Here is a 15,336-nt window from a genome sequence, read left to right on the forward strand (position 1 = left end):
TAATCCATGAAGTTAAAAAAAATTAAAAAAGAAAGAGAAAAAAAGAAAAAAAATCTGTGGTTCAGCCACATCTGATACTGAATTTTGCCTCACATCAAATCACCTCCAGTGGCTGACTCTAGCAACATCATAACCTTCTATCCAACAACTTCTCCCCTAAAACAGAAGATGTGGTTAGAGCTAGGTTCTCAAATTTGTTTAATCTGACTATGATTTTCAAAAACAAACTTGTTATATACAAGCCTAGTATTGGATTCATGGTCTACATAGCCTTACCACTCCACCTGACACATTAAAATCAGCATTTAGGCACTGAAATTAAAGAAAATTAAAAGATCTCCTGAAAGCCACCAAATGCCAGAACCTTGATAGCTGATGACTATCCCCTTTCTGATGTGATCATCTCAGAGATGAAATGACCTCCCAGTCCTATAATCTAATTAGCACACAAAAAAATGCCATGTTTTCATCAGCAAAACCTGGCAAATAAGGAAATGACAATTAGTCTGGTAAAGATATTAACTGAGAAAAGATTAAATAGAAATCTTCCCTTTGACATCCTGTCCTTCCCTACAATCCCATTTTCTCTAGGACCGGAGATGCTCCATGCATGCTGTGATCTCACACATCTCAAAACGTGCAGCTAGCAAGTGTGCTATGAGATATGGCTGAACAGGCAGGACTTGTAAGCAGGACGCGATATGCCTGCAGAGGTTGCTTTTCCATAGTACAGACACAGACTTTCTCAGAACAGATGCAAATCAGAAACTTGATCTCAATTTAAAGTTTATTCCCAAGCTCATGCTAAAAACTCATTTCAGCACTAAGCTGGAAGTTAGCAACAGCACTGCACACTTAAGAAAGCAGCCAGATACATTTGAGAGCAGGCAGTCAGCATACCATCAAGAGAGGACTAAGGAACGAAGTAAAGGAATTCAAGTAGTGAGTATTGCTTTTGGGCACTGGATTTATTAAACAGTATAGAGTCATACCTACCAGGCATTTCAGAATTCCAGTGTGTAAATAAGACAGATTCACCATTAACCCACTTGAACGTTCCCTTTTCTTCTACATCTGAAAGTCCAATCCAGAAGTATCTTTCTGTTCTCAGCCCAACCAGGCTAGTCAGATAGGCTTGTTCATATCTGTTCAAAAGAACACAACCGTTAATTTAATACTGTTAAATATATTTTTTAAAGTTGTAAAAGGGTTTTCTCATAAATTTATCAGAATGTTTTCAGAACTTCAACTGTAAGTTCTTGAAAGCATAGCTTAGATGGATTTACTTGAAAAAAAACATGTAACAAAAAATTACATAACAGATATTTTGTAAACTTCATAATACCAGAGTATTCTGCCTTCTCTTCAGATATCCAGTAAAGAAATTGACATAATCATGGACTGACATGAAATTGGTGGGAAAGAAGAAACCTGATATGACTTATATGTTATAGCACTGTATTTTTTGAGAGTTTCTAGTACCCTTGCATTTTAATGACTTCTTGCTTCAGGCAAATCCAAAACTGGAAAAGGAATCTCATCATTATTGAAGAAATACACAAAAATAGAGGCTAGAGTAGTATGATACTAAATTATCAAAACAAGGAACACTGCAAATTACATCCAATGATCATGCAAGAAAAGTTATGTTTGGGAAACCAAAATTATGTAGAGGTAAAGCCTGTCATGGTTCATTATGGTGTCTAAACAAACAGCTCCTAAGAAATCAAACCAAATAAAAGTCTCCCCTTAACAAGGTTTAGTCTGAAGACCACATTAATGTTAAACCATTTGTATGACAGCTGCAGTGCTACCTACATTTAAAGAGCTACCGTTTGGATATAGAGCTTCCACACTAGAACAGATCTATGTAGATTATATAGAAACAAATAAAAGAAAGTGTCAAGCATTGAGTCAACTGCAAGCAAAATAAGCTGTTTCTTAACCCTTTCATTTTCCCTATATGCCGCATTCAATAATGTGCACCAGTTGTTCAGAAATGGAGAACACACTGAACCCTGTCTGAATTGTGATGGATTTTCAGGTACCAAGCACTTCTATCATCACTGGTTTCTTATTTAACTTTTTTCAAATTAGCTCAATTCTGAGAAGACCAGATAGGTGCAAGCGATATCCTCTTGTTCATTTGAACTAGTTTTGAAAGGAATTCAGAGCCATATCTCTTCATTTAATAATCAAAACTGGATTCTGCACCCTTCACTCAAGTAAAACCCATCCTCAAGCCACTACAATTAAGGAAATAGAAAACATAATTCTATTTTTTTTTCCTTGACATACCCATCTATATCAATACTGAATTTACAGCCATAATATATTTTTACTATAAACTGAATTCCTGGATTTTAATATACAAGCAAAAACTGTGAGAAGTTCTGTATCTACAGACAGCTGTCCTCTCAAGCAACATTTTTGTCCAGATCAGTCTTTATTTTGATATCCAGATGATGCTAGGTGTTAAATCCTCATGTGATCCCCTCATGCAAGTAGACTTTTACATACCTATCTTCAATAGTTGCTAAAAAGGCCTGATGCCTTCCACAGGTTTGATTTGCTTGGGAAAATGATACAAATGTATTTCCAATGAAGTAACAATAAAAACCATGTCTTTTCCAACCCTGCCAAAATAAACATTACATGATCACATATGTTGCAGCTTTTTAAAACATCTTTAAAAAAAAAAAAAAAAGAAAAAGAAAAAAGAGAGAAAGAAAGAAAAAGAAAATGAAAAAAAAACAGCAAAAAACAGAACTGATTTATACCACTGTCAGTTAACCACAGGACAAAGGAACAACTGAACTGAAAAAGCCAGACTGGAAACAGGTAGGATCAAAGCTTTTTAAAATTTTGTTTCATAAATCAATTTTTCACATATAATGAATTTTTAATCAGTGCATTACACTTACAAAGGCATGAGAGGCTTTGCTGTGTGCATTTAATGCCCAGTATAGGATTATAACTGGCACAGAGGCATTGTACAATCATGGGAATGGTCTTGAGAAGCAAATTTCAGCTTGGTTTTTCAGAAAGTGAACGACACCTCAAACAAGTTTGTTTATTATTAATCAACAGTAACACTCTCTTCTAATGTTTTGTTGTTCAAATGTCATTAACCCAAGAATATGCTTACAAAGGAAGAGTTTGCTCTGACCAGCCACATTTCACACAAATTTTCTTCTAATGGTCTCCAATTTCTAACCTATGAGAGACTTTTTCTATGAGCACACACTTAGTTCTCTAGACAAGGATAACATCCATAAAAATGAGAATCCCTTTATCTTCTCCAGTAGTTGAATATTTAAGGTTCCTGGGTAGTCTTTTACAAATATCGGGAATAAACATCAAAGACTTCCTATGCAGCTGTAGAAAGCAGACTTGGGAGAAAAGGCAGTTTCTTCATGGAAGACAAAAACCCAGTAAGATTCCTTGTGACATAACAAATTACAGTAGCTTTTCCACAATTTCTGAGTGTTATGTTACCAGAAGGCGAGCATTACTGAATAAACAATAGACCTGCTGGCAGTTCAGAAGGAGAACAACGGATTCGTTTTGCTCAGACACTCCTAACAAATTCTTCAAGTAGAAAGCACTGCCAGAGACCATAGCAAAGCCTTGAGAATAGTATGTAGACAAGCACACCCTTCCTGCTGTGAATAATTTTAAGAAAAATATAGGCAGAGCTGAAGAGCAAAGGCTGGTACAGGCAAATTCCTTGGGAAGGCTTGAATGCCAATCAAGGAAAAATGGCCTGCTGCAGGGACAACAGGTTTCAGTGTTGGTTTATGTTCCAGAAAAAGAAAGGGAGCATCAAAAGCCAAATGACAGTCAAAGCCTAGATTTATTCATATGTATCACCTATCCCATCTGCCATAGAAATGAGAAGGCCAAATCTTATAATGACAACACAGAACCCATTTTCCCTGTTTTATCTGTCACCTAGGTGGCATTTTCTCCTCTTAATCATTCCTAGCAGCCTACTCAGAGCAGACAGCTTTCTGATCACTTACTCTCTGGCAGCCCATGTCAACAGTTTCATCTTCTGTAGGAGCTTCTGACATGGGTTTTCTTTTACAGATGTAGCCAATTTTCTTTTCACAAGAACGGTCTGCCCAAAATCCATCCTGAATATAAGAAGAGAACATCACAATCAAGTGGGATTTAGCCTCCAAATTTTTTTGCTAGCTTTAAAAGAAGCAAAACCTACATCTAAGTTCAGTACTTAATTTCAACCTCGTTCCAGTCTCACTTCTACTGGGGCTGATTCACCATTGATGTACAATGAAAAGTGAACCCTTGGAGGCAACAGCAATACAACATCTTTACAAAGACTACTGATTTAATAAGCATGCAGGAGGAAAGGGAAATGTCATCTCTCTCTGCAGAAACCCAGTTTCAACAGAAAAAAAACCAAGAGAAGACTACATTCCTAGTTAATACTTATATAAAAATCTGAAGATACAAAAAGTTCCTTGTCAAAATTAGAATTACCATTGTTACTTTTCATACTACAGATTCTCAGAAGCAGTAATGACATTCAGTGAGAGCTGTACTGAAGGTAAGGAACCTCACACCATGTTCCCACTATATTTTAAATTTTTTTTGGTTTAAAAGATGAACTAAGGTATTGGGACAGTAAGAGAAACGTCTGCAAAGCACTCTCTCTCCTGTGCCTTAAAGACTCCACTTTCATATAAGTAAAATCATATCGGTTGGTGGCAATTTTTCTCCCCCCCCACCTCGCCCCGAAATATAAAATAATCATCATGGTAATACACTGTCTCCTGTGCCACAGTGTGCAAAGTTCTCATGAACCTTTGCTTCCAGCAAAAACTCTCCCAAAGCTCAACACTACTGCCTACAACAATGAAGAACCCTAGGATGTTCGGGTAGTGCTTGTGTCTTTTCTGTCCTATCCTGACTGCAAGGCAAGTCCATTGGTGGCTGTCTCATCATCTCCTACTATTTGTTTCTCACTCTCACTAGGCTGGTAGGCACTCCAAATAACCACCCAGAATTCTGACCTTCTCAGTCTGGAAGAAATAAGCACAACTTTCACAACCTTTAGATTTCATCAACACGGGAAAACTCACTCTGAAGCTTTGGCGCTCTAGTTGCAGGAAGATCCTTTGCTGTCTTCCCATAACTGTGTCTTCACTGGGAAATTCATACAGTAATTTCTAGGGACTTCTTACCATGTCTTAGGAGCTGCTTTTTGCAAATATCTTTCTGTTTTCCTACCTCCTCATTAACTAAATCCAAATACTTCCTTTAAAAATAAGCTGGTGTCATTAACAGGGGCAGGTTTTGTTTCATAAAAATAAGTGATGGATTCAGGTGACTTCAGCCAAGGAGTGAATAACCCGGAACAATCAGCAATGTAACCATACATGTACTCTAGGTAGACAAACTGCAACAAAAACCAGGGAAAACCAACTTATAATTATTCTTTGGTCAGTTGATGGCTGATCCCAGGAGATACTGGACCAGTGCAACTTCCATGGAATCTGAAGTTACTTTTCCTACTAAGACCAACTATTAAATAGATATGTATTTTGAAAGAGTTCAGAAGAATCCACAATAAAATTAGCCTTCTACACAAAAGTCACATGAAAAGTCTGTATATAGCTAAAATGTGTGTAGTTCTTTTAATCTATAACTCTCACAATAGAAATTACTGACTTTTTAACCCAAAGGAAAACCTGGTCTGATGGAAAGCATCAAGACCTTAAAATTTAGCCTTGAAATAAATATTTACCAGTCTGACTTACAACTTGGTATAGAAAGCAAAAGAGTCTTCTCATCAAAAAGAATGGTAGAAAAATGTGGACAGCTATCCTTTTGAATCATTAAACTGGACAGATAGTAGCTTCTTTATATTGTAACAAATTTGTATCACATTAATTTGCATCACTGTCCAAAAGGTACGGAGTCAAATTAAAGTAAGAACAGTGAAGTGAAGGAGGAGTTCAAATAAAACTGCCTCAACAACCATAAAATTCAATGACAAATAGACAAAAATTGTTACACAATGAACAAACATGTTAAAAATAGAAGTCCTTTTTAATATCATTGTTGTATGCCTTGCTGTTATAATTCATTTCTAACTTTCTATTAGTGGAGTGAGGGCACCAATAGACCTAAATGGCCCCCCACCATCTTCACCTGGGGCCTCTACCCACCTGCCTGACCATGGGCCCTTGGAGCTCCACTTAAACTCAGACCTGGGCCTTCCATCCCTGCCTACACTGTAGCAGAAGTACTTGTCTCCAGCTCCAGCAATGTCTGTACCTGGCTATGGGGCTTTTTGATCCAGACCCTGACCTTTGGACTGCCTTCCTGGCTTGATTTTGGGCTTACCTTGTCACTATGGGCTTGCCCAGCCATCACTGGATTGTGTCTGACCCTGGTTACTCCCTCCAGTCCTGATCCTGACTCAGCTACTGGGCTGGACCTTGGACCCACCTTATCATCCCAGATGTGGGGTGTGGTCTGCCACCAGCTGCCTACCCCTCCTGCAGTGCTCCTTCACTGGGGACAGTGGGACAGGCTCTGGTCGGACAGGCTCTGTCCCTGCAAGCTGGAGTATTTTGCTTGGCTTCTGGCTCCTCATCTGTTAGGAAGGAGTTGATCCTTGTTTCTCACCGGTGCTTTCTGTTTTTTCATTATACTTGAAGGTTAATGATCTGCTGTTGCATCTATGGGCAGCAGAGAGACCAGCCACATAAAGCAATGGGTATGGAACCGTTTTGTAATAGTTCACACTCTCTGAGAACCAAAGAAGTAGTTGTAAAACCTCAAAACATCCTTTCTCTCAGTCCCTCAGAGGGGAAGTAACTTATTTCAAATATCCCCGCTGGCTTCCAGCTAACCTGTTCTTACTCACATTAAAAACCCTGCTGTAAGTAGCTCATTCTGCCTTTTTACTAAATGAACTATTGGAAGAATTGCAACCTCTGTAAAAAGCTGTGTATACTTGAAGACTTTTGCTCTTTTTCAAATTTCTCTTTCACAAATCAAAACTCCCTTTTATTTCTTCAGCCAAAACCTACATCATGCTTTCCATATTGCTTTGGAGCACTAATACAAGCAAAAGGATGACAGCTCTCCTAAAGCAGCAGAATGGAACAGCAGGCTACTACTTTTATTTATAGCTACAGCCATAAACATCTCTATCCATTGCTGTTGGAATTAAAAGGGCCCCTGAGGTTCAGATACAAGTCTCACTTGATACATATTCAGTGCTGGAGGACCCCAAGATCCTTCTGTACTGACAAGCTAGGTGAAGGAAGAGGAAAAAGCTTGGTGTACCAGAGGATGGAGTGTTCTGCTTCTTCCCTTCCCAAAGTCAAGGCCCAGCAACCCAAACTGGTGTCTTCATCTGATTCTTGACCATAGCATTGAGCATGCCAGCCTGCCATCAGAAACTCCACTTCTGAATAACAATCACAGGTTACCTAGCTGCACTGAATGCTGCCACTTTTGGCATGGCATATTGGACACGACCAGTCAGTCCAAATCTTAATGCTTTGAGACCCTGACCACTGAATTAATTTTATTTTATACCCAACCACATGTTGCCCTATGAGGTAAGCTCTGAATAGTATTCAGGCCAACTGGGAAAAAAAAATTAGTTCTCTTCAATTTATAAGCACGCTCACCAAAAGTACAATGCTCAAGTTTTAATTTTGCATGGGTAAACAGTTTTTTTTCCTCCTGATAAAATAGGTAAAGCCTGAACGAGATGGTAAATTCAGTATTATTAATTATCACAAAAAGGAAAAATACAATTTTTCAAAATCACACACAGACTTCTGCATTAGGCATTGTCTCTGTTCCTGTAGTACACCTTGGTCATCAACCATTGTCACACTCTGGAAGACAGCCTTTTCAAAGCACAGCTGTTCAGTTGTAGGTATATGTTGTAGTCAGAATCCAACTCAATCAGCCTCACACAGGGCACCGATTGTTGTGGCACAATCAAACCAGTAGACTGCAACAAGGATTTACCATTGGTCAGTCTACTGTCCATGCTCATGCTTCTACAAGACAGACCACACTGCTCCTCCTCCATCCAGCCCCCTCTCCCACACCCCTCAGGGCTATTTAACCACTTAGCAGGACGAGCTACAGCTGCACATCATCCATGCCAACCAACCCACTGCCTCTGAGGCAAGGCCACAGCTGCATGTGATCAGTGCTGATCAACCCACTGCCTTCATTCCTCTACAGGTATACACTCACTCAGTAAAGGCTTTTGCTAATGCCACTGCTAACTACTTCTCTCGTAGCTCTTCATGGGCAGTGCAGATACAAGCATAACATCTAATCCACCTAGACCTGAGATTTATAGCTTTACCTAGAAAAAGAAAAAGGTGGCTTCTATTTTCTTCTACAGATAGTATTTCTCTTTAACATAATTAAAAATTGCTAGTACATTTTTTAAGGTAGGTGTATATCCCATATTCAGTCAAAGCAGAAAAAATCCAAACATGTCCGAAATGTCTTTGAAGTTTCCTCAAGAAAAGCATTTACATGTTCATGTGCTTCACAGTGTAACTAAAAGTTTCTCCAAAAGAGCCCACATGCACAAACTGAAATCCAGAAATATGGGCCAGGGGGGTAATTGCTCTCAAGCAAAGCCACCATTTGTGTGCTTCTCAAGGAAGACAACAAAAACAACTTTCTGGCAACCTTGAACAGGGATGCTTCCTCAAAAAAGTAACACCTATAAGACTCTAAAATAGTCTGCTTCAAGCACTGATATCCCCTACTTCTGTGCTCCTGCACAGAAAAAAACCCAAATGATAAATGAAATTTAAAAGTAATTAAGTTAATAACTACATGACTTTACCTTTCCCTTCATAACAACACAGTCCTCTTGCCTGTTGTTTGCATGAGTGGGTTCTCCACGAAGCCATTTGGTGTAGGTGACAGGTGTCCCATCGCTCCATTCAAAATACATCTGAACCTTGAGGTCATTCAACCCAATCCACAGCTCATCAGCTGGCTCTAAAACATATGATTAGCAAGGTTGGTAACAGTCCTTTTATATGATGTGAGATTTTATCTGCATAGAACACAAAATAATTTATTCTCAGGAAGTTTAAAAGGCAGTCACAGGAAATTAAGGCTCCCTGTTTCATAGAGGGCAGACTGTTCCTCATATACTTGCTCATCATCAGGAAAGGACACTTACTGTAGTGGCAATAAAATAAGAGTGTTTAACTTTGTATAAAACAGCCAAAATACTTTCTTTGTTGAATTATGTTGCAACACAACTAGGTTCATTCTTTTTTCCAGCTCAAAACTCTTGTAACAAGACATGAATAAACACCTAAACAAAATGCCACTTCTCCTTTTCCTCCTACCTTTAGTATAGTGAAGAAAGATGTGCCCTCTTTTCTAATGTTCAGACACCCAGTGCTGTCTTTTAGAGCTGACAACCAGAGTACCTGCGAGTTTTCCCATTACACGTGTTCCTATATTGTATTTCATTTCAGAGCAAAATGAAATTAATGTAGTTGTTGGACTTTTTTCAATTTACAGTTAATAGACTTACTGCTGGGTTTTGGCTGGAAGGGAAATGCAGGACTGATCAAAGATGTTACTTTACAGCAGCTGTTTCTTAGAGGTCTAATTTGTCTGTACCCAAAATGCTCCACTATAATGTGTTGCTACTACAATGTTCATACCTAGCTTTGTTGCAGATAAGCTATTTGAATAAGGAGGATTAAAAATTTTGGCATTTATAATCAGTCAAAATTCCATCATCAGCAAAGGGTATTCCTCTCCAGAACTGATTTTATGACTTTGTTCAGCACAATTGGCAATTTTTAGTTATTTTTTAATTATTTATTTGTAGTCTGTTATCCAGCCTACACTAAAGCAGCAGGTGGGGTTTTTTATCCACAGCACTGTGATTCAGATCACACTGGCCAACTACATCCACAGACCTTTCTTTAGATAGCAGTCTTTCCAATCAGAGTATGAACTACTTGGTTGCTAGAACTTACTCATTGGGAGTATTTTTCACAAATGACAGGGAGATTACTTTTTAACAATTTTTACACCACTTATGTGTAGAGGAATGAAGGCAGTGGGTTGATTGGCATTGATAACATACAGATGGGGCCTTGCCTCAGAGGCAGTGGGTTGGTTGGCATGGATGATGTGCAGCTGTAGCTCATTCCCACTAAGTGGTTAAATACCTCTGAGGAGTGTGGGAGAGGTGGCTGGATGGAGGAGGAGTGCTGTGGTCTGGCCTCTAGAGGAAAGAGAAAGCGCATGGACAGTAGACTCTGACTGATAGTAAAGCCTTGTTGCAGCCTACCAGTTTGTTTGTGTTGCAACACTTATGACCTTGTGCTTCTACCACCCATTTATAATACTCAGAGGTTTTTTCCTGATCAGTTTGTTATCATAGTTCTGGCTGTCTTCTGTTAATTTTCCTCTAGCACCCTTTATCCAAACTAACCACAGTTAACCTAACAACACAATCACCCATGGAAATTAAAGATGGGATTGTGAACCTATGCAAAAAGACATGAGCTGTAGGAGTAGGTCTCTCACTGGAACTTTCTTTTCTGCTGCTGCTGTCACTAGCAACAGAAGTGCCTCTGAAAGAGTTAAAAATCATTGCTCCAAGGCAATGCTTTCTGATTAACACATTTCAGATGGAGGTTTTCCTAGACAGCTTCACAAGTTACAACTCTCCTGTGACATTTCTCCCATCTGCTAGTTACAGGAACATGGAGGCCTTCCATTTTGACCAACCAAGCTGCTGCAAAAATCACCTTCCCAGCCTGTCACTTTGAGTCAGCTCTCTCCTTTCTCTTTTCCTCTCTCATCTTTATTATACTCAAGTATAATCAGCCCTCATAGCTCATCCATACTGTCTTTACTATCTCTTCCCCAATAAGAAGGGCTCAGACTCACAGCACATCAGTCTCTATTTTCAAACAGGCACCTTCACCTCATCTTCCAGACTGCTCTTCATGTTCAGAAGTCCTCCAACGTCAGATCTCATTACACCCCTTTAAACTCTTCTCTGCTATCAAAATGGAAACCTGTTCAAATTCCACTGCACATCATGCTTTCGTTCACTCCTTAGCTACTGCCATCCATGCTTTCTAACTTCTTTTTTGTTTAGTTACCTGTTTAAATCTTTCTGTCCATGTTTATTGAGCACCTAGCACAGCAGAGGCCTCATTCATGGCCAAAGCTCCTACTCTGGTGAGCTCACACCATGGTAATATGAACAATAAACAGCATTCTTTAACAAAACGATTACATCAAAGGCAGCTAAATAAGCCATGCAAATCAGAAATTGCCAAGAGCCATTTCTGGCTCTGTGGAGCTTCTTCCTACTTAACATTTTCTCCTCTGAAGAAGAAATGCTGTCACAGAGTTTTGCAATCATCTCGAAAGCTGGGTGACTAAATAACATATATTTTCTTTTCCAGCCACTTGTAAATAAGCTGTTTCCCACTCTCTTAGATGTGCATTCTGGATGTTTGTGCTGTATCACATGCTGGATTTTTGTGTAAACATCCAGAATGCACTTATTTATTCGTGTTCCTCCCTGAAGTTCTCCTTTGTGGGTGATGCCAACAAAAGCTCAGCTACTATGACAATATTCATCTCATTGTACAAATCTCATGATTTGTTTTATCATGGGACTGTGAATTGAAAGACAGACTTTTGTTCTTTCTGTACAGCACTTACTGCAGCGGAGTTCTGATGCAGACAAGATTTTCTAGGCACTGCAATACATGGTGTTCTCATCTCAGTGGTGAACAAGGGTAATGTGATACTGTTATAAACTGCATTAGAAGGCTTCTTTACTTGTTCCAATTTCGCTCCTCTGAAAAAAATGCTTTCAAAATAGTCTGTTGCAGTGAGTGTGCCGTATGTGAGAAGTCTGGTTTCCTTCAGGACTATTGGCCTTTCAGAAACATTTAGTTTTACAAAAACAGTGCAGAGTAGTCAGTTCAGGAAAGGTCTTTGGAGAAGGCATTGAACTGTGAAATCATCTGCTTCCAAGGAGTAAGGTGAATATACACTAACTTCCTTTAGAGCCTAACTTCTTTAAAATGTCCTAATCTTTCATCAAGAGGTCCCACCTTTCTTAATAATCTCCTTTGAAAAAGTAAAAGTTTCATGTTCCTGAAAGAGTGATCTGTTGTTCTTTCAGGAACATGAAAACAAGCACAAGTTGCCATGGAGTTGGCTAGGATACAAAAACAAAGCATATCTGCTTTTTCGTGACTGCCACTGCAAGATTGCTGTTACGCTGCAGCTCAAAGCAGCTTACTGCACTTTCAGTGAAGATTAAACAAACTCACACTACTTGGCACTAATAGCACACACAGCACCAGTTACTGCAAAGAAGCATACACAGGTCTAAACACGCTCCTCCCATCAAAAAGCAATAACTGATCCTACATGCAAAATCATGTTCCTGTAAAGCAATAGCAACTCAAAACTGTTTGAGGGTCAGCATGGTTGCATCTACCCTAATGAGCACACAGCACCTGTAACTTAACTTGCCTTGCAACAACTTCAACATGCACTCAGAAGCCAAACACCTAAGTACCATATTTAATTTAGGGCACATCTGAATCCACATACTGGGACTGACAGCTTCCTTTTTCAGAATAAACACAAGCAGCGTGACTTGAAAAATGACACGGCAGTGCTTATAATAGGACCCAGATCTTCCCAAACTGTCTCTGACCAACAGACTTTGTTTCCCCTCATCTATCTTTGCAGACCAGTAGTAAGAATACTTCCACCTTCTGATAAGGCTGAAAATTGGTTTAATCTGTATAAAAGGAGCTAGAAGTAGACCCTAAGAAATAAGTATTTGGGTTTGATGCAATCCACAACATTGACCATAGCTTTTCTGTGACAGTAGAGGTTGTTTGGTTTTCATGCTCTTTTTCATGCTCTTATTGTGCATTTTCTTCTTTCAAAGATTCTTTAAATTTAAAATTTAAGGCCTTCTGCACCCAGTGATCAGGACAATTAAAACAGTGTCCTCCTTTTATTAACAGGAAATATATATAAGTTATTGTTAAAAAATACTCACGATACCCAAGCTGAGAAATAACAAAGCTGTACTCTTCAACATTATGGATGCTCGCCAGATCCCCATCATCTTTCCTGCAAGATGTTAAGGCATCTTTCCATATTTTGGGGTCCCTGTGAATTATGTAACAGTGACCAGCATACGACATCCATTGATCAGGACATCGAATAGGCACATTAGTCTCTGAAAAGAAAAATTGCAATGAAGAGTTTCAGAATTCTATTCTTAACTAGAGACTGAAAATCACATAAGGAAAGATTTAACAAACAAATTAATTATATGTTTTCTTCATGAAAAACAGCAGATCTGAAAAATATGTACTGGGATAATAATCTACTCGCATGATTAAAAGTTAAAGCCTCCAGATTTTTTTTAAGAACACTACAGTTGCAAACAAGTGCTTCCATCTTTTGAAAAGACAGAATTAAAACTTACCATAAAATACAGTTTTGACTTTTATATGCATATATACATAGTAAAAGGTAAGGTTTGCAGAGCTGTGTTTTATCATTTTTCTACAGTCATGTCAGCATTTCTCTTCCTTCTCCACGCTATATAGCTGTGTATTAAGAACCTGAGCTTATATAACATATTTATGAGGGTAATTTTTTTCCCCAAACCTTAGGCATTTCATGGATTAGCCCCATTTGCTAGACTAGGGGAAAAAAAAAAAAAAGTAACTGGTTCTACAAGATCACAAGAGAATCTAAATAATTCTGCATTTAGGAATCCTTTTAAAAACCTTCATTGAGAAAATTATACTGTCAAAGTAAATTATTCGTACTTAAAACTTGCTTTTAAAAGTTCAACAGAAAAGCACCAGAGTCCTGCCAACCACCACATTAATGTTTAGCAAACAATTCAGCCTTCAGAGGAGTTCCACCCAAACATATAATGAACAAAATATTGCTGTTGTAGAAACAAATTATGATTCTTGCAGCACTTTATTTATAATCAGTAGATGGGTTTAGGAAGCACCAATATATTGAGTAGAAGAACAAGGACAGCAGGTTTGCGGAAGTTCTGCTGGCAAAATGTCTTGTGTATGTCAGGGAAGGAGAAGCAACATGTTTGTGTGTAACACTGGGGTATATTCCATAGAAATATTTAAGTAGATATCCAAAGTCATGACCAGTCAGGCCCAGGTTGCAAGCACATACCCAGTTTCAACTGGAATATGCTGCTGATTAATTAGTAGATAGTTAGTTCACAACACGGATTGCTAGAACAGATATAAACAGTCCCTGCTGCTCACAGATCTGCCTCAAGAAAGTGCTAGCATGTTCTCACAAGGTTTAAGTACAACTAAACTTTGTCACCCAAGACAAGGTGCTCAGTGCTCAGTCAGAGCCCTGTCAATCCTGCCACAGGAGAGGAAGAAGTGGAACAGAGAGTTGGGAGAACCCCAGAAAAAAGAGACTGAATGTATGTGGTGGTGGTGGGAGAAATAAGAGAGGAAAGAGGTGGCAAATGCTGTTGTAGAGGTTAGTCTGATGCTTCAGACTGCTGCCTAATTTGTCCTATGTCTGGTCTCAGCTCTCAGCATACGCATTTCACAGTGCTTTGCTACAACAGTCAGAAAACTGCTCTAAAAAAAAAATCTAGCCATATAAGCACCTCCAACAAACTTAGTGCACCCTTCTGGAAACTGTAAACACTGAATAGAACAGACATCGGCAGTTCAGACATGGCTACAAAGTCAGTCACACAGGTATTTATTCCCCAGTGAGACCGTGAGAGCCTCTTTTTCAGACCAAAGGAGACTGAGACTATTACTGTCACCACTAAAGCAGCTTGGCAGGGCGGGAGAATCTTTTGCTTGTAAATCCAGTAACACCAGGGAATTTGTTACAGGCCACAAAACAAGAAAAGCAATTGACAATCTAGTTTCTTTGGTGCAAGTCTTACTGAACAACATAGCTGTGGATTTCTCAGTAAGAAAAAGTCTTCAGTTCTTCATTTCCAGTAGTCAGCAAAAATGAACTCTGTGCTTCCTTATTCTCTTTTTTTAAAAAAAATACATGACAACACAAAGCCATGCAACCTATTTTTTCATCCTAATGGAAGAAAGTACTACTCCCTGAACACTGTTTGACTTAAGCAAATGAAGCAATGCAAATGAAAAAAAAAAAAAAAACAAAAAAAAACCACCAACCACCAAATAAGATGTAACAAAGAAAATCACATTAATTTGTAAACGTTATCACAAATGTCAGGCCAATGAATTT

General features: G+C 38.7%; 1 protein-coding gene across 2 annotated transcripts in view; it reads right to left on the reverse strand.

Annotated features, from left to right (window-relative positions):
- The window catches only part of LOC119146876 (macrophage mannose receptor 1-like), a 66,599-nt gene that overhangs the window by 31,796 nt on the left and 19,467 nt on the right, over positions 1-15,336 (reverse strand). For both annotated transcript variants that reach the window (XM_037385210.1, XM_037385211.1), the window contains 5 exons: positions 13,109-13,291; positions 8,870-9,027; positions 4,026-4,139; positions 2,521-2,636; positions 997-1,145 (listed from right to left, as the gene is read on the reverse strand). In XM_037385210.1, the coding sequence (XP_037241107.1) occupies positions 997-1,145; positions 2,521-2,636; positions 4,026-4,139; positions 8,870-9,027; positions 13,109-13,291 (720 nt within the window). The remainder of the gene's footprint in view (positions 1-996; positions 1,146-2,520; positions 2,637-4,025; positions 4,140-8,869; positions 9,028-13,108; positions 13,292-15,336) is intronic.

The sequence above is a fragment of the Falco rusticolus genome, chromosome 4 (genome assembly GCF_015220075.1).
Source record: "Falco rusticolus isolate bFalRus1 chromosome 4, bFalRus1.pri, whole genome shotgun sequence".
Taxonomy (NCBI): domain Eukaryota; kingdom Metazoa; phylum Chordata; class Aves; order Falconiformes; family Falconidae; genus Falco; species Falco rusticolus.